Below are 25663 nucleotides of genomic sequence, written 5' to 3' on the forward strand. Positions count from 1 at the left end.
AAGAAGGTAGCGTCACGACTCCCACCGAAGGTGGCTCCCCTGCCTCGTAGTCGCTGGTCTACTAGCCGCCGGTCTACTAGCCGTGGTCTATTTAAGCCTGTTAGGCCCGTTTAGGTTTGTGCGGGATTATTTGTGTTCTCTTTCGGTTGTGGATGTGTTTTCATTGTTCTCCGGATCTTTTGCCCTGTGTTTGGGCTGGTCAGTGTTTATGCGCCCTGTATTTGGCGTGACCGTTTTGTGCCGGAGAAATAAACCTACAAATCACTGAACCCTCTGCTCTCTGCGCCTGACTCCTACCCACCACTCCTAGTAACCCATGACAAGTAGAGACAACAATAGATCACACAAAGCAGCCACAGCTGTCAGTATGTGTCTCCATGATTGAGTCTTTGAATGAAGAGATTGAGATAAAACTGTCCAGTTTGAGTGTTTGTTGCGCTCGTTCCAGTCGCTAGCTGCAGCGAACTGAAAAGATGAGCGACCCAGGGATGTGTGTGCTTTGGGGACCTTTTGTAACGCACTTGGGCATAGTGGGTGCGGAGGAGGCAGAAGGTACAGAATAGTGCTTTATTTTACGCACAGGGAAAATCGTACACGCCAAGATACTGGGCGCACATACACGACAGCCCAAAACCAGGACCTAACAAGTCCAGAGGAAAACCACAAAACGACACGCACTACCACACATAAACACAGTGGGGAAAAAAAGCCTGCACAAAGAGCAGGCGGGCCTACCGGCTTAAATAGCCCAACAAAAAACCTAAACAAGAAACAGGTGTAACTAATAAGACAAAACCAACAGAAAAGGAAAAGGGATCGGTGGCAGCTAGTAGACCGGTGACTTCGACCGCCGAGCGCCACACGAACAGGAAGAGGAGCCACCTTCGGTAGGAGTCCTGACACCTTTAACAGAATGTGACTGGCAGAACGGGTGTTGTATGTGGAGGATGAGGGCTGCAGTAGATATCTATTATAGGGGGAGTGAGGCCTAAGAGGGTTTTATAAATAAGCATCAACCAGTGGGTCTCGCGATGGGTATACAGAGATGACCAGTTTACAGAAGAGTATAGAGTGCAGTGATGTGTCCGATAAGGAGCATTGGTGACAAATCTGATGGCCGAATGGTAAAGAACATCTAGCCGCTCGAGTGCACCCTTACCTGCCAATCTATAAATTAAGTCTCCATAATCTAGCATGGGTAGGCTGGTCATCTGAATCAGGGTTAGTTTGGCAGCTGGGGTGAAAGAGGAGCGATTACGATAGAGGAAACCAAGTCTAGATTTAACTTTAGCTTGCAACTTTGGTATGTGCTGAGAGAAGGACAGTGTACTGTCTAGTCATACTCCCAAGTACTTGTATGCGGTGACTACCTCAAGCTTTAAACCCTCAGAGGTAGCAATTACACCTGTGAGGAGAGGGGCATTCTTCTTACCAAACCACATGACCTTTGTTTTGGAGGTGTTCAGAAAAAGGTTAAGGGCAGAGAAAGCTTGTTGGACACTAAGAAAGCTTTGTTGTAGAGCATTTAACACAAATTCTGGGGAGGGTCCAGCTGAGTATAAGACTGTATAATCTGCATATAAATGGAGGAGAGAGCATCCTACTGCCTGAGCTATGTTGTTGATATAAATCGAGAAGAGCGTGGGGCCTAGGATCAAGACTTGGGGTACACCCTTGGTGACAGGCAGTGACTGAGACAGCAGATGTTCTGACTTTATACACTGCACTCTTAGAGAGAGGTAATTAGCAAACCAGGCCAAGGACCCCTCAGAGACACCAATACTCCTTAGCCGGCCCAAAAGAATGGAATGATCTACCGTATCAAAAGCTTTGGCCAAGTCAATAAAAATAGCAGCACAACATTGCTTAGAATCAATGGCAATGGTGACATCATTGAGGTTGCCTTTAAGGTTGCAGTGATACATCCATAACCTGAGCGGAAACCATATTGCATACCAGAGAGAATACTATAGACATCAAGAAAGTCAGTCAGTTGATTATGACAAGTTTTTCCAACACTTTTGAGTAACAGGGCAAAATAGAAGGCCTATAACAGTCAGGATCAGCTTGATCTCCCCTTTAAATAAAGGACGAACCGTGGCTGACTTCCAAGCAATGGGAACCTACCCAGAGAGGAGAGAAAGGTTAAAAAGGTCAGAGATAGGCGTGGGGATTATAGGGGCAGCAACATTTACATTTACATTTACATTTAAGTCATTTAGCAGACGCTCTTATCCAAAGAAGAAAGGGTCTAAACCATCTGACCCAGATGTTTTTTGGGGGTCAAGTTTAAGGAAGTCCTTTTGCATCTCGAACTCAGTGACCGCCTACAGGGAGAAACTTTGTAGTGGGGCAGGGGAAAAAGAGGGAGGAGCATCGGGGCTAGTCACATTAGAAGGGATGGGAGATGAGGAAATGTTGGACGGGCAAGGAGGCATGGCTGAGTCAAATAGGAATCCTGACTTAATGAAGTGGTGATTTAAAAAGCTCAGCCATGTGCTTCATGTCAGTAACAACCACATCATCAACATTAAGGGACATGGGCAGCTGTGAGAAGGAGTGTTTATTCTCCAGGTCTTTAACTGTTTTCGAGAACTTCTTGGGGTTAGACCCACAGAGAGAGAACTGCCCCTTAAAGTAACTAACTTTGGCCTTCCGGATAGCCTGAGTGCACTAATTTGCCTGAACAAGAGCCAGTCAGCCTGAGTATGCTTGTGCCGAGCATTTAGCTAAATGCAATTCTTGAGGTGGAGTAAACCTACAAATTTGTAAGTCGCTCTGGATAAGAGCGTCTGCTAAATGACTTAAATGTAATGTAAATGAGTAACTCTGCAAGATCACGGTCGAACCAGGGGCTGAACCTGTTTTTAATTCTCATTTTCTTTATGGGGGCATGTTTGTTAACAATATCACTGAACATATAAAAAAATAAGGTCCAAGTGTCTTCAACAGAGAGGATCAAGCTGATTCTATTCCAATTTACAGAGGCCAGGTCATGAAGGAAGGCTTGCTTATTAAAGTTTCTTAGCAAGTGTCTATGACAAGTCAGGACAGGTTGTTTCACTGAGCAGCCACATGATGATGATGATGATGATGATGATGATTGTAATAGGTTGTAATAGGAATTTCCAGGTGAACAAAAGAGAAGAGCAGTCATAGATACAGTCAATCATAAATCAATTGAGTTTAAGACAAGTTGCAACAGGGAGACACCATCCAGCATAGAAGCTGAGAAATGTCTAACTGGCCTCTTGGAGACACCATCCAGCATAGAAGCTGAGAAATGTCTAACTGGCCTCTCTTCAATACTAATCAGACAGCACCAGCTGTACTGTAAACACCAGCCTGAGAGGCTTGTAAGGAAGCCAAAACAAAAGGTAGTGACTTTGTCTGCTGCTACAGAATCACACAGTGTTTCACAATATATATATTTTTTTATTTAACTAGGCAAGTCAGTTAAGAACAAATTCTTATTTACAAAAACAGCCTAGGAACAGTGGCTGTTCAGGGACAGAACGACCTCGTCAGCTCGGGGATTCGATCTAGCAACCTTTTGGCCACTGGCCCAATGCTCTAACCACTAGGCTACCTGCCAACCACACAATAATCAGTGTGCCCTTGGTCCTTGTACTTCCAGTCTGGCATCAATCACTATAAACAGATATGAGTTTACTCCATGACATGCAGCATCTAGTCTAGTGAACATTACAGAAAGAACACTGGACATAATGTGTATTACAGAAAGGGAAAATATATAAATATGCTAAACATTGTTAATCACTCTAAACTGAATATGAACTTTGTTCACCCTCAATATTACCATTACGATTGATGATAAGTGACTGACACTAAGTATTACATTTTATTTACTCCTTCATACCCCAAGATGGCATTCTAGGCAGAGAACTGTAGTGCCGTGAAAGACTGGCCAACATGACTGTGTTGTGCCATAACACGGTCACACTGTTTACTGTAGTCTGGGTAATAAAACCATTGAGACACCAAGTCAACATTTCATCTCAACTTTGCCCTCATCGCGTTCCTGAAATTATAGAGAGAACAATATGAAACTTCATTGTAATCTCAACACCAAGGTGGAATCCTTCACACATTTATTACATGAGTCATCAGATTGTTGTCCCCAGACAATGTTTCAGGTCAACTGAGTTAATCTATTTAGTCTCACAAAAGTATACAGATTTCCATGATCTAATTTCTAATTTGTCAGTGCGTGTGTGATCGTGTGTGTGTTTGTGCACGCTCGTGCGTCCATCATTGCATGTGTGTGCGCGTGTGCTTGTGCGTTCATGCCTGTGGGGCAAGAGTTAATGTGTGACAGTCCCAGCCCATAGCAGCGGACCACCAGACCAGAGTCATGACAACCTGGAGAACATCTGCTAAACTCACTGGTATCCAGATCAACTCACACACCAGCTGGGACAACAACGCTAAGGTAGGTAAGGAATAGTGTTTGTGTGTTTAGGCAATGTGTGTGCATTGCTGCCTCATATATTTCAAGTACGATCTTAGTTCTGTCACCTCTGTGAGGTTATTTCCATTTGTTTATTACAAGAAAAGTTTGTTGTTGTGGACTCATTGTCTCATTCACTCTCCCATTCTGAGAAGTGTAGACTTCATTCCACCAGTCATGTGGTTAGACTAATGAGTCAAGCTGGGAGAGCGAGGGGGGGGGGGGGGTGTAAGTGAGTAAGAGGGGGTCAAGTAAAAGTAAATTACACAACAGGGCCAAAAGTACGTGGACACCCCTTCAAATGAGTAGATTTGGCCACACCCGTTGCTGACAGGTGTATAAAATCGAGCACACCACCATCTCCATAGACAAACTTTGGCAGTAGAATGGCCCGTACTGAAGAGCTCAGTGACTTTCAATGTGGCACCGTCATAGGACTTTCAACACGTCAGTTTGTCAAATTTCTGCTCTGCTTGAGCTGCTCTGGTAAACTGTAAATGCTGTTATTGTGAAGTGGAAACGTCTAGGAGCAACAACGGCTCAGCCGTGAAGTGGTAGGTCACACAAGCTCACAGAACGGGATCGGCGAGTGCTGAAGCGCGTAGTACGTACAAATCATCTGTCGAACACTCACTTCCGAGTTCCAAACTACCTCTGGAAGCAACTTCAGCACAATAACTGTTCGTCAGGAGCATCATGAATTGGGTTTCCATGGCCGAGCAGCCGCACACAAGCCTAAGATCACAATGCACATTGCCAAACATTGGCTGGAGTGGTGTAAAGCTCACCCCCATTGCACTCTGAAGAAGTGGAAATGCATTCTCTGGAGTGATGAATCACGCTTCACCATCCGTCAGTCCTATGGGCGAATCTGGGTTTGGCGGATACCAGGAGAACGGTACCTGCACGAATGTATAGTGCCCACTGTAAAGTTTGGTGGAGAAGGTCTGGGGCTGTTTTCATTGTTCGGACTAGGCCCCTTACTTCCAGTGAAGGGAAATCTTAACACTATAGCATACAATGGCATTCCAGACGATTCTGTGTTTCCAACTTTGTGGCAACAGTTTGTTGAAGGCCCTTTCTTGTTTCAGCATGACAATGCCCCTGTGCACAAAGTGATGTCCATACATAAATGGTTTGTCGAGATCGGTGTGGAAGAACTTGACTAGCTTGCAGAGCCCTGACCCCAACCCCATCGAACACCTTTGGGATGAATTGGAATGCCGACTGCGAGCCAAGCCTAATCGCCCAACATCAGTGCCTGACTTCACTAATGCTCTTGTGGCTGAGTGGGCACCGGCGCAGAGGAAGGCTCCGGCCATGGAGCGGGACTGGACGCCGTGCCTGGACTGGGCACCTGCGCAGAGGAAGGCTCTGGCCATGGAGCGGGGCTGAACGCCGTGCCCGGACTGGGCACCGGAGCAGAGGAAGGCTCCGGCCATGGAGCGGGACTGGACGCCGTGCCCGGCGGACTGGGCACCGGCGCAGAGGAAGGCTCCGGCCATGGAGCGGGACTGGACGTCGTGCCCGGACTGGGCACTGGCGCAGAGGAAGGCTCCGGCCATGGAGCGGGACTGGACGCCGTGCCTGGTCTGGGCACCGGCGCAGAGGAAGGCTCCAGCCATGGCACCGGCGTAGGAAGCTCCGGGCCGTGGACCGTCACTGGAGGCTCTGGACTGTGAACCGTCGCTGGAAGCTCTGGGCCGTGGACTGTCACTGGAGGTTCCGGGCTGTAGACCGTCGCTGGAGACTCAGGGCTGGTGACACACTCTCCAGGGTGAGTGCGGGGAGCCGGCACAGGACGTACAGGGCTGGGAAGGCGCACTGGAGGTCTGGTGCGTGGAGCCAGCACAGGTTTCACCGGACTGATGACACGCTCTTCAGGGCGAGTGCGGGAAGCCGGCACAGGACGTACCGGGCTGGGAAGGCGCACTGGAGGCCTGGCGCGTGGCGCCGGCACAGGTTTCACCGGACTGATGACACGCTCTTCATGGCGAGTGCGCTGCAGACTACATCTAACCAACATCTCTCTCCGATCTCCCTCCTCCAATTGCTCCATCAACTCCCAACTCTGGCTCTCTCCTCGTCTCAGCCGACCACCCTTTGTGTCCCCCCCCCAAAACAATCTTGGGGTTGCCCTTGGGCTGTTTGTGGCCGTCGCTGTCTTCCTATACTCCTTGGCGACTCCTGCCAAGGAAGGGTCTCACATCCACCCAGTATTTCCTCCCATGTCCAACTCTCCTTTAACTCCTGGGCACGCTGCTTGGTCCTGTAATGGGATATTTTGTCACAACCATCGTTTAAATAATCGGACCAAGGCGCAGCATGAGTAGAGTTCCACATATTTATTATAGTGAACCTTCAAAACAACAAAGAATTAATGAACGTGCAGTACGTAGCGAACATAGGCACTAAACAAAACAATATCCCACAACGCAGGTGGGAAAAGGGACACACTAAGTATGATCCCCAATTAGAGGCAACAATATTCAGTTGCCTCCAATTGGGAACCATACTCACACACCAACATAGAACTATAATAACTAGAAAACTCCCCTAGTCACGCTCTGACCTATTACACCATAGAGAACCCAGAGGGCTCTCTATGGTCAGGGCGTGACACTGAGTCCCCACAGAAATGTTCCAACGTCGGTTATTGCAGCAAAGGGGGGACCAACTCCATATTAATGCCCATGATTTTGGAATGCGATGTTAGACGAGCAGGTGTCCACATACTTTGGGCCTTGTAGTGTATATTGGGAAGTGTAGTTGTATGTGAGGAAAAAGGACCAAATAGTTGAGACGGAAAAGGTTAAATGCTTCTGGGGGAATGTTTGAAATGCTGTAACTGTATTAAAGTATATGGGACTTTAAAAGGGGATTTGGGTAATGAGGCTCTTTATCTATTTCCCCAAAGTCCAATGAACTTATGGAAACCGTTTTTATGTCTCTGTGTCCAGTATAAAGGAACTTAGAGGTTGTTTTGCGAGCCAATGCTAACTAGAGTTTGCGCAATGACTCTAAGTCTATGGGTAAGCTAACAGATACACATAGACTTCCAGTCATGGAAATTACTTTCATCTTAAGTGCGGGTAGGTAGGACCTTTAAATGTAATAGTTTCTACATTGTATAGTCTCTGGAGAGTTGTCCTATTAGTCATGTGTATTTCTTTATGTTCAGAACCTCAACTGTAACTGGTGCACACAACGACTCTGTAAAATGTTTTTTATCTTTAAAAAACATTCCTAGAAGTAGGAGTAGAGTGAATAGATGAGGAGAAAACCCTGAAGAGCTTTTCCCCTCACATCTGTCATGAAACACACAGACGCACACAACACACATCAAACATCACATGCTCTTACACAGCAATACACAGTCATTCACATAAAAGTGTAAACAGGCACTTGTAAAGGTACTTTTTTCATTAGGGGCACCAGCGTAGTCAAACTGTTTGAAAGTTGGCAACTCACTTGCTTACAGCAGCAAGTGAGAATGAGAGTGTGTGCTTGAGAGAGAGATTTATGTATGTTGATTTATTTTCCCTTTTGTACTTGTATTTGCACATCGTTACAACACTGTATATACAACATAATATGACATGGGAAATGTCTTTATTCTGTGGAACGTCTGTGAGTGTAATGTTTACTGTTCATTTTTAATGTTAATTTCACTTTTGTTTATTATATACTTCAGTTGCTTTGGCAATGTTAACATATGTTTCCCATTCCGATAAAGCCCTTGAATTGAATTGACAATAGGCAGACCTGGCTCTCAAGATAAGACAGACTATGTGCACACTGCCCACAAAATGAGTTGGAATCTGAGCTGCACTTCCTAACCTCCTGCCAAATGTATGACCATATTAGAGACACATATTTCCCTCAGATTACACAGACCCACAAAGAATTTGAAAACAAATCCAATTTTGAAACACTCCCGTATCTATTGGGTGGAATACCACAGTGTGCAATCACAGAAGCCAGATTTGTGACCTGTTGCCACAAGAAAAGGGCAACCAGTGAAGAACAAACACCATTGTATATACAATCTATATTTATGTTTATTTATTTTATTGTACTTTAACAATTTTCACATCATTACAACACTGTATATATACATAATATGACATGTGAAATGTCTTTATTATTTTGGAGCTTTTGTAAGTGTAATGTTTACTGTTCATTTTTTATTGTTTATTTCACTTTTGTTTATTATCTATTTCACTTGCTTTTGCAAATGTAAACATGTGTTTCCCATGCCAATAAAGCCCTTAACATTGAATTGAGAGAGAGAGAAAGGAGAGAGAGATAGAGGGCGAGAGAGGAAAATAGAGAGGAGAGAGAGAACTGGTGTAGGTTATAGAAGAAGACAACTTGAAGTCACGCTTGCCGACAGCATTTTCACACGTTTGTGCTAAAATGTGTCTCCCTCTCTAACAATCAAACGAGAGACACAGCGGGAAAGAGGGAAAGAGGGACGGTGGGAGAGAGAGAGCGAGAACGAGAGAATGAGAAAGCAACAGTGGTGTCTAAAAGTGTAGCTGCTCTCTGTCCCTTTATTTTCTCACTTTCTCTTTCAGAGTTTGTAGCTGTTGAAAGCAGAGCGATAACTTGGCTGTGTATTGTGCGTTGAAGACTGACCCTGTTGAGGTGCAGTATGTCTATCTCATCTTATTACTGTTGTACAGCTTAGCCACTTTTAACAGAAACCTATGAAGTCTGTAGCCGGGTAAAAAAAAGTCAGCTACTAAAATGATTGTTGAAACTTAAGTTGAAACTCGAAAGTGCTGAATCAGAAACCTTGTTGGTAAACTTTAGTTTCATTCTTCTGTTGGTTTCTCCAACATGCTGACATAACATAGCAGGGCAATGTAATCTGTTCTAAAAGGAGAAGTGATGTGGTTTCCGGTTGCTTTTGAAACATAGGACACGTCAAGTGCTTGTCTTAACTCAACTGACTTCTCCAAAGTTAAGCTTTTGGCGTTTGATGCCAATTGCTAGATAAAGCTGCAGTCTCCGATTGGGCATCTCGAAGAGAGCTTCAGCCATTGGACATGTTTTCTCCAACAGTGTCAGTACAAGCCATGCCCCAGAGGAAAACACTATCTACTGAGGGAATATTCGTCAAATGTTCTAATTTCAATGTCTTTCTTTGTTTTGCATCACACTGGAATGTGCTGCTTGCTGTAATGTTATTACTCACTTCATATACTGTGTATACTTTACACACATATCTGACAACCTACGGCACATGGGACAGCTGGGAAGTGGTGTTGTAATCAGACCAAGCATCTGTTTGCTTGAGCAACGGATGTAGCCTGGTCCGAGATCGATTTGTGCAGGCTTTCCAACTCTTTTAGTCATTGTAGGAGTTGGCAAGACAGCAAAAACAGATCTGGGACCAGGCTAATGGGAACTGTGTTGCTGTGGTCAGATGCACTGTGTATTTCACGCTGACGGTCAGGGCCGTTCATGCTCTTACTAATTTTCTCTGAATTACGGTTCCAGGGATTTTGATTCAGCTGTATGACTGTTTTTGCTCGTTCAGGGTCTCGTCATCATGGATGAGATGGAGGACAAGACTTCTGTGCATTCAGACGAGAGTGATGTTGAAGCTGACCTAAGACGATCATCCAAGATCCTGCCAGAAAACAGAAGAACATCTAGATGGAAGAATGGTGCGTAGTAACATAGTTATCAAATTGTACTATGGGTAAAACTCTGATCAATATATGGTCTTTGTCAAATAATTATTCTTGGTTTGTTTCTCTTCTTTGTTCTATTTTTTCCATCCTGGCAAGTTTTTGGGATAAACAAACCCTTTTCACAATGTCCCACTTTATTTATTTACCCTCAATACCTTTTTAAAAATTATTTCTCAATGTTTTGACTCTCTCTCCTTTTTCATCACTGTTAAAATCTCTGTCAGAATGTGTTATTGTCAAAATGAACACTCTCCTCGCCTCTCTCTCTCCCTCCTCTCTCTCCTACCGTCTCTCTCTGCCCCTCTCCCTTCTGTTTCCCCCCTTTCTCTTCTCCAGGTCAGTGTGTGCTGGCAGTACCAACCTCCTCCATGCTGAGCCCCAGGTTTGATCTGTCGCTCTGCAGGGCTTTGCTGGAGAGGGACGGCTTCCAGGTCAGAGCAAACACAAACATACACATAAACACACACTCTCTGCCCACTGGCCATTTTTATTCTCATCAAATGTCAAGCAGCCTGTCCACTTGTGTGGGGAGCTTGAACTAAACTCAGCAAAAAAAGAAACGTCCTCTCACTGTCAACTGCATTTAACTTTTTAACATGTGTAAATATTTGTTTGGACATAACAAGATTCAACAACAGAGATAAACTGAACAAATTCCACAGACATGTGACTAACAGAAAGGGAACGATGTGTCCCTAAACAAAGGGGGGGGGTCAAAATCAAAGTAACAGTCAATATCTGGTGTGGCCACCAGCTGCATTAAGTACTGCAGTGTTGCCAGTTCTTGCTGTGAGATGTTACCCCACTCTTCCACCAAGGCACCTGCAAGTTCCCGGACATTCCCTAGCCCTCACCATCTGATCCAAGAGGTCCCAGACGTGCTCAATGGGATTGAGATCTGGCATCTTTGTTGGCTATGCAGAATACTGACATTCTTGTCTTGCAGGATGCAGGAAATCACGCACAGAACAGGCAGTGTATGGCTGGTGGCATTGTCATGCTGGAGGGTCATGTCAGGATGAGCCTGCAGGAAGGGTACCACATGAGTGAGGAGGATGTCTTCCCTGTAACGCACAGCGTTGAGATTGCCTGCAATGACAACAAGCTCAGTCCAATGATGCTGTGACACACCGACCCAGACCATGACCAACCCTCCACCTCCAAATCGATCCCGCTTGGAGTACAGGCCTCGGTGTAACGCTCATTCCTTCGACAATAAACGCAAATCCGACCATCAGCCCTGGTGAGACAAAACCGCCACTCATCAGAGAAGAGCACTTTTTGCCAGTCCTGTCTGGTCCAGCGACGGTGGACTTGTGCCAGTGATGTCTGGTGAGGACCTGCCTTACAACATGCCTACAAGCCCTCAGTCCATCCTTTCTCAGCCAATTGCGGACAGTCTGAGCACTGATGGAGGGATTGTGCGTTCCTGGTGTAACTCGGGCAGTTGTTGTTTCCATCCTGTACCTGTCCTGCAGGTGTGATGTTCGGATGTACCGATCCTGTGCAGGTGTTGTTACACGTGGTCTGCCACTGCGAGGACGATCAGCTGTCCATCCTTCCTCCCCGTAGAGCTGCCTTAGACATCTCAGTACGGACATTGCAATTTATTGTCCTGGCCACATCTCCTCATGCCTCCTTGCAGCATGCCTAAGGCACGTTCACGCAGATGAGCAGGGACCCTGGGCATCTTTCTTTTGGTGTTTTTCAGAGTCAGTAGAAAGGCCTCTTTAATGCCCTAAGTTTTCAGAACTGGGACTTTAATTGCCTACCGTCTGTAAGCTGTTAGTGTGTTAACGACCATTCCACAGGTGTATGTTCATTAATTGTTTATGGTTCATTGAACAAGCATGGGAAACAGTGTTTAAACCCTTTGCAATGGAGATCTGTGAAGTTATTTGGATTTTTATGAATTATCTTTGCAAGACAGGGTCCTGAAAAAGGGACGTTTCTTTTTTTTTACTGAGTTTAAATGAACTTGTAATCTCACTTCCTCTATCAGACTGTTTTATGTCTCACCAAAATATAGGTCTACTGTTATTTCGATCTGAAAAGGTTTCATGAAGAAAAACGTGCTAAAGCCACAATCTTGAATTTGTGTGTCAGCAAACAGCCCCAAAACTTAATTTGCTAGGATGGAGAAATGCAAGCAAATTCATTGATAAAGTTTTGCATGCCATGACTTAGTCCATGAGATCAACATGATAGTTTAACATATTTTTAAGCTATAGGCAATAGTTTGTTTAAAATAGACTTAAACTAAATCAAAATATAAACCATGGAGTGAGGCCGCGATTCCAGCCTATTGCCCCTTTTAGGCTATGCACCTTTTAAAGGCAGTTTCCGTGTTCGCAGAGACAAACGCTGTCGGCTCTATCGGAAATTACTTTACAGATCGGAATGAATCCCCGGCCTATCCTTATATTTTGGGGTATGATGGGGTAAGACCGGTGTACTAAGCTCATGAAGCATTTTAAAGTTATATTCTTAAAAATCAGTATACCGTGTCTAATTAATTGAAATAAAATTGAACCGCGGTTAATGTTGAAAATTTTACCTCAAGTCAAAGTTGTTGGCCAAAACATCACATCCAGTGTGTGTTTTTGGTGTCAAAAGCCCTGTACCAAAACATGGCACAGGAATTATGAGAAGAATACATCTCCAGAGGTGATATGACTTCTGGGTTGCGTGGCAATACCCCCTTATCTAGACTGGCTGTTGTGATGCATTTGGAGCGGAGCGGCTGGACACCTTCTTCCCGATAGCTAAAGAACCAACCCTTCTGCGCATGTGCAGGATTTGTTTGGCTGCCCAGAGAACAGGTTACACTGGACAATTGCAATGATGAATGGAGAAGAGAAGGTGTCCAGGGGGGTGGAACTGGGGCGGAACGAGGCGATTACCTTTGGTCTCTCAGCATCAGCCCCTTTGAGCACAGGGAAGTGAGAAATAACTTTCTCTCTTTTATCTCTTTGAATTTGTTTTTGTTAGGTTCTGAAGTGAATTTGACAGATTAAACAGCTTCAGTAAAGGCTGAGGTTAATAGTACATTCATATAACATTTACTTTGAGATAGTGGATGTGTCATGTCTGTACATGATCCACCTATGACATGATGCCCACCAGCCAAACCTTCCTTCTGTAAATTAGAATAAAGGACAGGACCCACTGCAGCCCAGCATACCTACCTGCCTACCAGCCCAACCAGAACCATGTTTGTGTTCCTCTGTGCTGTCTCTATCTTCAGCCTTGCTTTGGGTATTAAAAATGACACTCCTGACCGGGGTGAAGAGCTATCCCAAAAATCCTGCCCCATGGGCTGGTACGACTTCAATGGATGCTGCTATAAGTACAATTCCACACGACTGGACTGGGCAGCCGCTGAGTCATACTGTGTGATTTAGGGAACAAAACCCTAATCAAGACTTTCGGCCCTTTAGAGTTCTACACCTGGATAAGGTTGTCTGGGATAGTTAGGGAGAGGCAGGGCCAGATAATGCAGAGTCCCTGGGCCCAGGCCCGTGTGGGGCCCAAGAGGCAGCAAGACATTTTTAAAAGTATATATACAGTACCAGTCAAAGGTTTGGACACACCTGCTCATTCAAGAGTTTTTCTTTACTTTGACTATTTTCTACATTGTAGAATAATAGTGAAGACATCAAAACTATGAAATAACACATATGGAATCATGTAGTAACCAAAAAATTGTTAAACAAATCCAAATATATTTTATATTTGAGATTCTTCAAAGTAGCCACCCTTTGTCTTGATGACAGCTTTGTACACTCTTGGCATTCTCTTAACCAGTATCACCTGGAATGCTTTTCCAACAATCTTGAAGGAGTTCCTACATATGCTGAGCACTTGTTGACTGCTTTTCCTGCTTTTTTTCATCTGATGCAGCACTCCATCACTCTCCTTCTTGGTCAAATAGCCCTTACACAGCCTGGAGGCGTGTTGGGTCATTGTCCTGTTGAAAACAAATTATAGTCCCACTAAGTGCAAACCAGATGGGATGGCGTATTGCTACTGAATTCTGTGGTAGCCACAGCATTTCTACCTAGTGGGAAAAAATCAGAGTGGCTTGTGTGGGGCCCAGAAAAGTACAGAAAATAAAACAACAGCAGGAGCAAGAACTTAAACAAAAAATGCCCAAACTGACTGTTATTTGATTTATTCATTTTTTTGGTACTTTTTACCTCTTTTTTTGCTCCCCAATTGGTAGTTACAGTAATGTCCCATCACTGCAACTCCAGTGCGGAATCGGGAGAGGCGAAGGTCGAGAGCCATGAGTCCTCTGATACACGACCCGCCAAGCCGCACTGCTTCTTGACACACTGCTCGCTTAACCCGGAAGCCAGCCGCACCAATGTGTCTGAGGAAACACTGTACAGCTGGCGACCGCAGTCAGCGTGCATGCGCCCGGCCCACCACAAGGAGTCGCTAGAACGCGACTGGACAAGGACATCCCGGCCGACCAAACCCTTCCAATTTCTCGGACGATGCTGGGCCAATTGTGCGCCACTTCATGGGTTTCCCAGTCGGGGCCGACTGCGAGACAGCCTGGGATCGAACCCAGGTCTGCAGTGATGCCTCTAGTACTGTGATGCAGTGCCTTAGACCGCTGCGCCACTCGGGACTTGTCACTGGTTATTGTTCTGTGCAACACATAGACACAAAGGACAATGACAACCAAAGGTCTGCAATCGCACATACGAGAGATCAACCTATTGACAGAGTGGGTGCCTTGTGCTGCACATATTCTGAATTTGGTGTAAGTTGGGGTAAGTACTGTGAACTGCCTTGAGACAGATTCGTTTTTCACATTTGTGCTGTCAATATTTAACTTTTGCTCCAAATCCACTTGGCGATGGCAGATTGTTAAATCAGGTTTACAACCAAATGAAAACAGTTGAATAGCAACCCGCAAATCTCTTTCCGGTTATGAGGTGGTCTGCACATGCAAATGCCTCATAAGCATTATGCCTCATGTCACCGCTTTACAAACCTGACGCACAATGACATAGACGACGCAAAAAAAAAACATGCTGGTGAGTCAGTCGTAAGCGGCAGAGCCTGACGTCGTTTATCAATGACAGGACAGCAGAAATTTACCGCCGGTAAATTTGTTGTCATTGACACACAAGTTGGATAGGAGGTAAAAGTCATACAAAGAGCTAAACAGCCGTTATACTCTGTAACTGTTTTAAAGTCACCACTGGCCTCATGGTGAAATCCCTGAGCGGTTTCCTTCCTCTCCGGCAACTGAGTTATTAAGGTCACTGTATATTTGTAGTGACTGGGGGTATTGATACACCACCCCAAGTGTAATTAATAACTTCACCACTCAAAGGGATATACAATGTTTTTGAAATAAATATGTCACACACACTTTTACAAACTTTTGACCACCCACATCCCTGACACATATTGCAGGTCAAAGTCTTTTTTTCCCCTGATCTTTTTTCCCTTACCTTGTTTATTTTGTGGAATGCATTTTGGTAAATTATGAAGGCCATTGCATGGAAAATTACATTTAGAATACATTATTACCATGTATCCACTGTTTGGTTCATTTGGTTTCTCCAATGTAGATTCCTGTGGCAGACTTTGAGACACCTCTAGACATAGCACTGGATGTGCCATCGGTCAGGAGATACCTGTTCCTTAACTCTTCTCTCATCCACTTCATCATGGCACCGGTAGGGTCCCTCAAAGTCTTGATTAATAACACAAGGGTGATTTAGTTATATAAAAAAATATTTTTTACATCCATTACATTATTCACAATAGTATCCAGTATCTGTTGATCTCCTATACCATCTGGGTGTCTTCTACTAATGTGTCCTGTATTTGTTCAGAGTTAGTATGTTCAATTTATACTGTGTATCATTTTATCTCCCCTCCAGATTATATATGTGGTGATATGGTGTGCTGTGTTCTCCACTCTTCATATGTATCTCTCGGTCACTGACTACTGGGTCATCTGCCTGTCTGTCAGTCTGGTCTCCATCTTCCTCACCACATTCATCATCGTCATCCTCTACTATAGTAACAAGGAGGTGGGTGTTCAATCTGTTTATCAGTCTGACAGCACTTAATGTTTTACTGCTTTGGGCTAAAGTAGGGTCATACAGAGGATATCTTGGTAGTCTTAAACAAATCTACTTTGAAGCAAAAGTATACACCTCACACACATGGTTATGGGCTTAAAAAAAGAAAACACCTAGTCAGATACAGAATTGAAATGTATTATATTTTGAGTTTGCATCGCAATTACACTTTACAGTGCATTCAGAAAGTATTCAGACACCTTCATTTTTTTCACATTTTGTTATGTTACAGCCTTACTCTAAAATTTATTCAATTGTTTTTTCCCCCTCATCAATCTAAACACAAATGAAAATATAACTGGAGTCATTGCAAATACATTTTTTGCCACTAAGTGGGCATGTTTAATTAATTAAAGTAAAAGTTATCAAAGCTCTATCGCAATTGCCGATCGGTTGTTAGAACGCGTTAGATTGACGGTAACAGTAGTCAAATTAGGCTTCAGGTAAAACATTTAAATTTTTTTTAAAAACACTGGCTATTGTTGACAAGCATATTTAGTTAATGTACATATTATTAATATTAAATTCAGTGATTGAAATGATGACCACATCCCCAGTAGCCAATTCGGGCAGGCTATTGGGAGAAACAAGCATGTCTAACCTCGAAATCGCCTCGCTATTCATGTTGAATACATTTTTCTGTTAATTTGAACTAAGCAAGCTGCTAAATCGTTCAGTTTACAGCTTGCCTACACCTTGTCTAGGCTACTGTAGACTATCTGAAATGAGATGTGGGCCTATCAGGGGCTATAGGCATCCTTCCTTTATCTAAGCAAACCATGGCAAAGTTGATTATAAACCCATATTTTAGTCTGTAGCCTATGCCTATTGAAATGACAAGTCAATCTCGCAAATCGGCCATTTATAATGGTTTGTAGTCTTAACATCTGGCACATAACAGCACAATTGCCAGAAAGTAGGCTAATATTTTTTTTTATGTTCGTCTAAGTGTTTCTTGCTAAGATATTGAGATCCTCTGTCCAACTTTCCTCACTTAAACTCTCCTGTCAGATTTATCTATAGTTATGCACATGCGCAAAGGGAATTTGTTTACAATTATAAACCTGATTCCAGCCCTGAATGCTGATTGGCTCAAAGCTGTGGTATATCAGACCATATACCATGGGAATGACAAAGCATTTTTTTTACTGTTCTAATTATGTTGGTAATTTCTTTAAGAGGCTTCTCTGTCCTCCACTCGTTACCTGTATTTATGGCACCTGTTTGAACTGCTTGAACTTGTTATCAGTATAAAAGACACCTGTCCACAACCTCAAACAGTCACACTCCAAACTCCACTATGGCCAAGACCAAAGAGCTGTCAAAGGACACCAGAAACAAAATTGTTGACCTGTACCAGGCTGGGAAGACTGAATCTGCAATAGGTAAGCAGCTTGGTTTGAAGAAATCAACTGTGGGAGCAATTATTAGGAAATGGAAGACATACACTGATAATCTCCCTCCATCTGGGGCTCCACGCAAGATCTCACCCCGTGGGGTCAAAATGATCACAAGAACGGTGAGCAAAAATCCCAGAACCACACGGGGAACTTAGTGAATGACCTGCAGAGAGCTGGGACCAAAGTAACAAAGCCTACCATCAGTAACACACTACGCCGCCAGGGACTCAAATCCTGCAGTGCCAGACGTGTCCTCCTGCTTAAGCCAGTACATGTCCAGGTCCGTCTGAAGTTTGCTAGAGAGCATTTGGATGATCCAGAAGAAGATTGGGAGAATGTCATATGGTCAGATGAAACCAAAATATAACTTTTTGGTAAAAACTCAACTCGTCGTGTTTGGATGACAAAGAATGCTGAGTTGCATCCAAAGAACACCATACCTACTGTGAAGCATGGGGGTGGAAACATCATGCTTTGGGGCTGTTTTTCTGCAAAGGGACCAGGACGACTGATTCGTGTAAAGGAAAGAATGAATGGGGCAATGTATCGTGAGATTTTGAGTGAAAACCTCCTTCCACCAGCAAGGGCATTGAAGATGAAACATGGCTGGTTCTTTCAGCATGACAATGATCCCAAACACACCGCCCGGGCAACAAAGGAGTGGCTTCGTAAGAAGCATTTCAAGGTCCTGGAGTGGCCTTGCCAGTCTCCAGATCTCAACCCCATAGAAAATCTTTGGAGGGAGTTGAAAGTCCGTGTTGCCCAGCAACAGCCCCAAAACATCACTGCTCTAGAGGAGATCTGCATGGAGGAATGGGCCAAAATACCAGCAACAGTATATAAAAACCTTGTGAAGACTTACAGAAAACGTTTGACCTCTGTCATTGCCAACAGAGGGTATATAACAAAGTATTGAGATCAACTTTTGTTATTGACCAAATACTTATTTTCCACCATCATTTGCAAATAATTTCATTAAAAATCCTACAATGTGATTTTCTGGATTTCTTTTCTCATTTTGTCTGTCATAGTTGAAGTGTACCTATGATGAAAATTACAGGCCTCTCATCTTTTTAAGTGGGAGAACTTGCACAATTGGTGGCTGACTAAATACTTTTTTGTCCCCACTATACATATGGACGAGCGATGTCAGAGTGGAACGGACTAAGATCCAATAGAATAGTATAGAAAAATAGTAAACACACATGAGATGAGTAATGGCAGATATATAAACATTATATAAAGAGAAGAGGCTCAGTTGCACCGCCTTCACCACACTGTCTGTGTGGGTGGTCCATTTCAGTTTGTCAGTGATGTGTACGCCAAGGAACTTGAAGCTTTCCACCTACTCCACTGCGCTCCCGTCGATGTAGATAGGGGGGTGCACCCTCTGCTGTTTCCTGAAGTCCACGATCATCACCTTTGTTTTGTTGACATTGAGTGAGTTTGTTTTCCAGGCACCACACTCCCAGAGCCCTCATCTCCTCCATGTAGGCTATTTCGTCATCATTGGTAATCAAGCCTACTACAGTTGTGTCGTCTGCAAACTTGATGATTGAGTTGGAGGCGTACTTGGCCACGCAGTCATGGGTGAACAGGGAGTACAGGAGGGGGCTGAGCACACACCCTTGTGGGGCCCCAGTGTTGAGGATCAGCGGAGTGGAGGTGATGTTTCCTAACTTCACCACCTGTGGGCGGCCCGTCAGGAAGTCCAGGACCCAGTTGCCAGGGCAGGGTTCAGACCCAGGGACTCGAGCTGAATTATGAGTTTGGAGGGTACGATGGTGTTGCATGCTGAGCTATAGTCAATAAACAGCATTCTTACATAGGTATTCCTCTTGTCCAGATGGAATAGGGCACTGTGCAGAGTAATGGCGATTGCATCGTCTGTGGATCTATTGGGGAGGTAAGTTAATTGAAGTGGGTCTAGGGTGGCAGGTAAGGTAGAGGCGATATAATCCCTAACTAGTCTCTCAAAGCACTTCATGATGACAGAGGTGAGTGCTACGGGGTGATAGCCATTAAGTTCAATTACCTTTGCCTCCTGGGTACAAGAACAATGGTGGCCATCTTGAAACATGTGGGGACAGCAGACTGGGATACGGAGAGATTGAATATGCCCATAAACATACCAGCCAGCTGGTCTGTGCAAGATGGCAGCATCGCAACTAGCTCTTAGAAAACGTTGCAGTATTTTGTTTTTTTATGTACTACTTTTTACATTATTAGCTCAGGAAATGTTTTGTGTCATTACATACAGCCGGGAAGAACTATTGGATAATAGAGCGGCAGTAACATAACTACCAGCATTATGACCAGGAATACAACTTCCCTGGAGCAGATCCTTGTTCACTCTCCCCAGAGCAATTAATCCAAAATATTGTCGGCGGCTGTGTTTCATGATTAACGACTCATAGTGTAATTCTAGGAACATACATGAACTCAAGTCATTTTGTTCACCCAACCTAGAATACCTCACAATTAACTGCAGACCATATTATCTCCCAAGAGAATTCTCCTCCGTCATCACCACGGCCGTTTACATCCCACCTTAAGCCGAAACCTTGACGGCCCTCAAAGAACTTCAATGGACTTTATGCAAACTGGAAACCACATATCCTGAGGATGCATTTATTGTAGCTGGGGATTTTAACAAAGCAAATCTGAGGACTAGGCTGCCAAAATGCTATCAACATATTGACTGCCCTACTAAGACTCTCAACCATTGCTCTTCAAACTTCCGGGATGCTTACAAGGCCCTCCCCCGCCCTCCTTTCTTGCTCCTCCCATCCTATGGGCAGAAACTCAAACAGGAAGTGCCCGTGCTTTGTACTATATGGCCAATATACCACAGCTAATGGCTGTATCCAGGAGTCATGCTTAAGAACAGCCCTTAGCCATGGTTTATTGGCCATATACCATACCCCTTGTACCTTATTGCTTAAACGAGATAGCAGTCAAATTAGGTAAATCGACTTCCATAGCAGTCAAATTAGGTAAATAGACATCCATTGATGGAAAATGATCTGGCGAGTTTAATAAGGGCAAATTGTCTTTTCTCTAGGCATGTCCTAGCTCGCAATACTTATTATTTTGAGGGAAACGAAATTTGCCTCTAACGTCATTACAGGTTACTACGATATTCCGTATTTGGCTCAATCGCGTTATGGAAAAGGGTTAATTGTATAAATATGGCAACTCTTGCTGTATACAAATACAATTGGTCTAGTTTTCAGGCTTTTTGGGCGGGTTTTGAGTGGATATTGGTCAGAAATTTCACATGCAACACTCGTGTCTGAGCGGTACACACTAAGTCACTGCATAGGGAGCGATACTCATACATGTTATATTATGATACTTCTACCGAATAGGACAGGTTTTACATAGTTGGAAAGGTCAAAGACTGTAGAAACCAAATGTGCATAGGTGCTGCACAGAATATTTGCACATTTTTCCCAGAAATGGATTTACGCCTAGCTAAAACATCAATACATTAGCATTAACCATTTTAGATTAATGTGAACGAGGCAATCTTTTCCGGTACATCTGAAAAGATGATCAAATGGTTGTGATGGAATAATGACATCATAACCATAGCTTCAATAAAAGGTAAGTCATGTTTTTTTTAACCAATGGCTTATTGGTGGTTTATTGGATAACGTATTGTTGTGATCAAACCGAATGTGCATGGGTTTCAATGGCTGACATATGAACAGGGAAAATATATAATATGGATTTTTGGGCAAGGACATCTGCTACATGATGAAAATGTAAATGAGCAGTGAGCAGCTGGTAATTTATGGCTCTGCTGACAGCTGGGGATTTATGACCTTGTGTTGGAGGGGAGCAAGGCTGATCAAGATCTTAACTGGTGATTTGGCTGGCTGAGAGCCTGTTTGACATAGAAACACCTGATTTTCAGCAGTTTTAATTACAATTTAAATGAATTATGAAAAATATGAATGAAATCCCACTGCAGGAAAAGATAGTCTTAAATGAGCAGCCTAATTATAAAATGCCTTCTAATCTTTAATCGCAGTGCTAAAATTAGTAAGCTGTGGTAGCAACATAAATTATGCATCGATATTAATAGGAATACATCTGTGCTTGTGGAAGCAAATGAATAGACTACATAGATATGCCACACAAGAGGATTGAAGATAAATATTCAGACACTTTGAAACCTATGTGGTTCATTATTGAACACCATCAATTCTATAGAGATATTGGACTGTAGTCTGAAAACAGTTTTAAGACCAAAAAACATTTAACGTAGATCTTCCTACAGATAAACATCAACATTGACGTGCGACTCATCCAGGTGAATGAGAGGCTGAGCCAACATATGCTACTGGTGGGCGTGGCTGACTGGGTGCAGAACTGCACTGGAACTCTACAGGTAGCCTACAGTAACCTGCACATATAGGCAGCTCAATCTGAGATGGAAGACATTTTGTGTCAAACCTTTTTATCACACTCCCTTTCTTGTAATCGAGATTACTTCTAAATACCTTTACTGTTTTTTCGTGGTATAAATCTAACCGCTTCCATTGACCGATCATTATGGCAAGACACTTTGAAGTTATATATCGATGAATTGATTCTGTAGTTGAATTTAAATAGGCCCTTTTTATATCCTAATCAGACAGTAACAAATGTTCTAGCTCGTAGGAAGTCAAAACAAAAAGGGAGGAACTTTATTAGCGGCATCAATCACTATCAACAGATACAGTGGGGCAAAAGAGTATTTAGTCTGCCACCAATTGTGCAAGTTCTCCCACTTAAAAAGATGAGAGAGGCCTGTCATTTTCATCATAGGTACACTTCAACTATGACAGACAAAATGAGAAATAAAATCCAGAAAATCACATTGTAGGATTTTTAATGAATTTATTTGCAAATTATGGTGGAAAATAAGTATTTGGTCACCAACAAACAAGCAAGATTTCTGGCTCTCACAGACCTGTAACTTATTTTTTAAGAGGCTCCTCTGTCCTCCACTCGTTACCTGTTTGAACTTGTTATCAGTATAAAAGACACCTGTCCACAACCTCAAACAGTCACACTCCAAACTCCACTATGGCCAAGACCAAAGAGCTGTCAAAGGACACCAGAAACAAAATTGTAGACCTGCACCAGGCTGGGAAGACTGAATCTGCAATAGTAAGCAGCTTAATTTGAAGAAATCAACTGTGGGAGCAATTATTAGGAAATGGAAGACATACAAGACCACTGATAATCTCCCTCGATCTGGGGCTCCACGCAAGATCTCACCCCGTGGGGTCAAAATTATCACAAGAACGGTCAGCAAAAATCCCAGAACCACACGGGGGGACCTAGTGAATGACCTGCAGAGAGCTGGGACCAAAGTAACAAAGCCTACCATCAGTAACACACTACGCCGCCAAGGACTCAAATCCTGCAGTGCCAGACGTGTCCCCCTGCTTAAGCCAGTACATGTCCAGGCCCGTCTGAAGTTTGCTAGAGAGCATTTGGATGATCCAGAAGAAGATTGGGAGAATGTCATATGGTCAGATGAAACCAAAATATAACTTTTTGGTAAAAACTCAACTCATCGTGTTTGGAGGACAAAGAATGCTGAGTTGCATCCAAAGAACACCATACCTACTGTGAAGCATGGGGGTGGAAACATCATGCTTTGGGGCTGTTTTTCTGCAAAGGGACCAGGACGACTGATCCGTGTAAAGGAAAGAATGAATGGGGCCATGTATCGTGAGATTTTGAGTGAAAACCTCCTTCCACCAGCAAGGGCATTGAAGGTGAAACGTGGCTGAGTCTTTCAGCATGACAATGATCCCAAACACACCGCCCAGGCAACGAAGGAGTGGCTTCGTAAGAAGCATTTCAAGGTCCTGGAGTGGCCTAGCCAGTCTCCAGATCTCAACCCCATAGAAAATCTTTGGAGGGAGTTGAAAGTCTGTGTTGCCCAGCAACAGCCCCAAAACATCACTGCTCTAGAGATTTGCACGGAGGAATTGGGCCAAAATACCAGCAACAGTGTGTGAAAACCTTGTGAAGGCTTACAGAAAACGTTTGACCTCTGTCATTGCCAACAAAGGGTATATAACAAAGTATTGAGATCAACTTTTGTTATTGACCAAATACTTATTTTCCACCATAATTTGCTAATAATTTCATTAAAAATCCTACAATGTGATTTTCTGGATTTCTTTTCTTCTCATCTTGTCTGTCATAGTTGAAGTGTACCTATGATGAAAATTACAGGCCTCTCATCTTTTTAAGTCGGAGAACTTGCACAATTGGTGGCTGACTAAATACTTTTTTGCCCCACTGTACCTGAATGAGATGAATCCACAACAAGTCTACCCACTGGGCACAGACGTCACCGTCTATTCCACATTGGTTCAATGCAATTTAATTGAAATGATGTGTAAACAACATTGATTCAACCAGTGTGTGCCCAGGGGGTAGTGACCATAGACCCACACCTTGAGTGTCACTAAACGGAACACGGGAAATGATGTGTATTACAGAAATTCCATATGCTAAATATTGTGTTGATCCCTCTAGACCAAATATGAACTTTAGTCATCTAAACTGTCCTCATTACATTCATCCATCTGTCTCTGTTTGTTTGTCTCTAACCGTCTGCCTGCCTGTCTGTGGTCTCGTCTCGCTCAGCTGTTCATTGTGTACTGGGATACGGCCCGCTGCTTGAGGACACTGACTGAAACTCTAGAGGAGATGAGCTTTGTCGGAGACGAGGCCCAGGTAGGTACATCACGATGTCCCCAGGTTCGCTCTATTGATTTGTGTCCGTGTTCTCTTTGGCAAGGCTTTCAGTAGGGACATTCTGTTTTGGGAAGCCAATGGGATATAATATGCATAGATCGATATTGACAAATCTCTGTGTGCTGTTATAAGGAATTGTCTGAGCAAAATTGAAATGAAATTGGACATTGACAATAGGAGACATTTGAGTATTACATAGTGTTTTAGGCCTATCATCGGAGGGTTTTATTTGGTGTATATTGCCTTTCAATTGCCTCGCAAGGCAATCTTGTGATGATCACCATTCAGTGTTTCTGTGTTGCACTAGCAGACAATGCACTGTAACGGGTTCCCCTCACTCCCTAGAAGAGACTCGAGAAGAGAATGTCCCACCTTGTCCTGGTGTCAGAGGTCATGACCCTTGACCCTGTGGCGGTGGAGTCAAGTGTTAATGAAGATTCTGATGAGGAAAGGCCCCTCTTGATGAACGATGAGGCTGGAGGCAGTACCTCAACCAGCCAGAGGGAGGACACCAAACTCACTACTAACTACATTTTGGTACCGGACCAAATACTACCAGCTCAGGTTAGTTAGACTGCTTTCAATAATACTTGTAATCTTATGTTACAATGTAGACACCTCACTAAAGGATTTTTCTTTAGTGCATCATGTTGAACAAATGGTATTCCAGATTAGTGGAGGCTGGTGGAGGGAGAAATCTGGAGGACGGGCTCCAGCCACCACTGTTTAAGATATAGCCTACCTATAGACTGTAGCATGTGTTCAATACAGTATTACGAAGTCTCTTTTGTTGTTATGTTATACTAACATATCCCTTTTTGCAGGCCAAAGCACTCCAACTTCTACTGACCTACGGTGCGGTGTATGTCAAGCTGTTGGTATCTGAAAAGCTGCCAAACTCCACACACCACCCCCTACACCACAGGAGGAATCACTGCACCACTGCCTCCCTTTGTCTCTGTCAGTATATAAAAACCAAGGTCCTAGGATTATAAGACTGGGACACAGAAACGCTGATGCGTTCCACTTTAAATAATATGTTACTGTAGGACAATAGAATATTTGCACTGACAATATAAAAGTCACGATTTAGTACCCACTGTGTACGTTTTGCATTAAATTATACAAACAATAAATATATATCTTTAAGAGGTTTGTCCTTATGTAGACAGGGATATTAATTTACGGTACATGCTAAGA

General features: G+C 43.6%; 1 protein-coding gene across 8 annotated transcripts; it reads left to right on the forward strand.

Annotated features, from left to right (window-relative positions):
- Positions 1-4322: 4322 nt before the first annotated feature.
- LOC115128280 (transmembrane protein 268-like) lies at positions 4323-25612 on the forward strand. 8 transcript variants are annotated; one of them, XM_029657980.2, is made up of 10 exons: positions 4364-4453; positions 9052-9121; positions 10020-10149; positions 10513-10607; positions 15771-15878; positions 16086-16238; positions 21966-22088; positions 24353-24442; positions 24809-25027; positions 25288-25612. In XM_029657980.2, exons 3-10 carry the CDS (start codon positions 10032-10034, stop codon positions 25456-25458), a joined length of 1077 nt encoding a protein of 358 aa, XP_029513840.1. In that variant the 5' UTR covers positions 4364-4453; positions 9052-9121; positions 10020-10031; the 3' UTR covers positions 25459-25612. The 8 variants fall into 8 exon arrangements, with proteins under 8 accessions (XP_029513837.1, XP_029513843.1, XP_029513838.1 ...); XM_029657981.2 differs by having other exon boundaries at positions 4439-4457; XM_029657977.2 differs by lacking the exon at positions 9052-9121 and having other exon boundaries at positions 4323-4453.
- Positions 25613-25663: the final 51 nt, after the last annotated feature.

Source organism: Oncorhynchus nerka, linkage group LG4 (assembly GCF_034236695.1).
Source record: "Oncorhynchus nerka isolate Pitt River linkage group LG4, Oner_Uvic_2.0, whole genome shotgun sequence".
Classification (NCBI taxonomy): Eukaryota; Metazoa; Chordata; class Actinopteri; order Salmoniformes; family Salmonidae; genus Oncorhynchus; species Oncorhynchus nerka.

What these genes read in the sequence shown, in the direction of transcription:
- LOC115128280 (XM_029657977.2), top strand. Translation starts at nt 4,376, where the DNA reads ATGACAACCTGGAGAACATCTGCTAAACTCACTGGTATCCAGATCAAC. An exon ending in ACTGCACTGGAACTCTACAG is followed by an intron (nt 22,089 to 24,352) that starts GTAGCCTACAGT and finishes CGTCTCGCTCAG; the next exon opens with CTGTTCATTGTGTACTGGGA. An exon ending in TTGTCGGAGACGAGGCCCAG is followed by an intron (nt 24,443 to 24,808) that starts GTAGGTACATCA and finishes CTCACTCCCTAG; the next exon opens with AAGAGACTCGAGAAGAGAAT.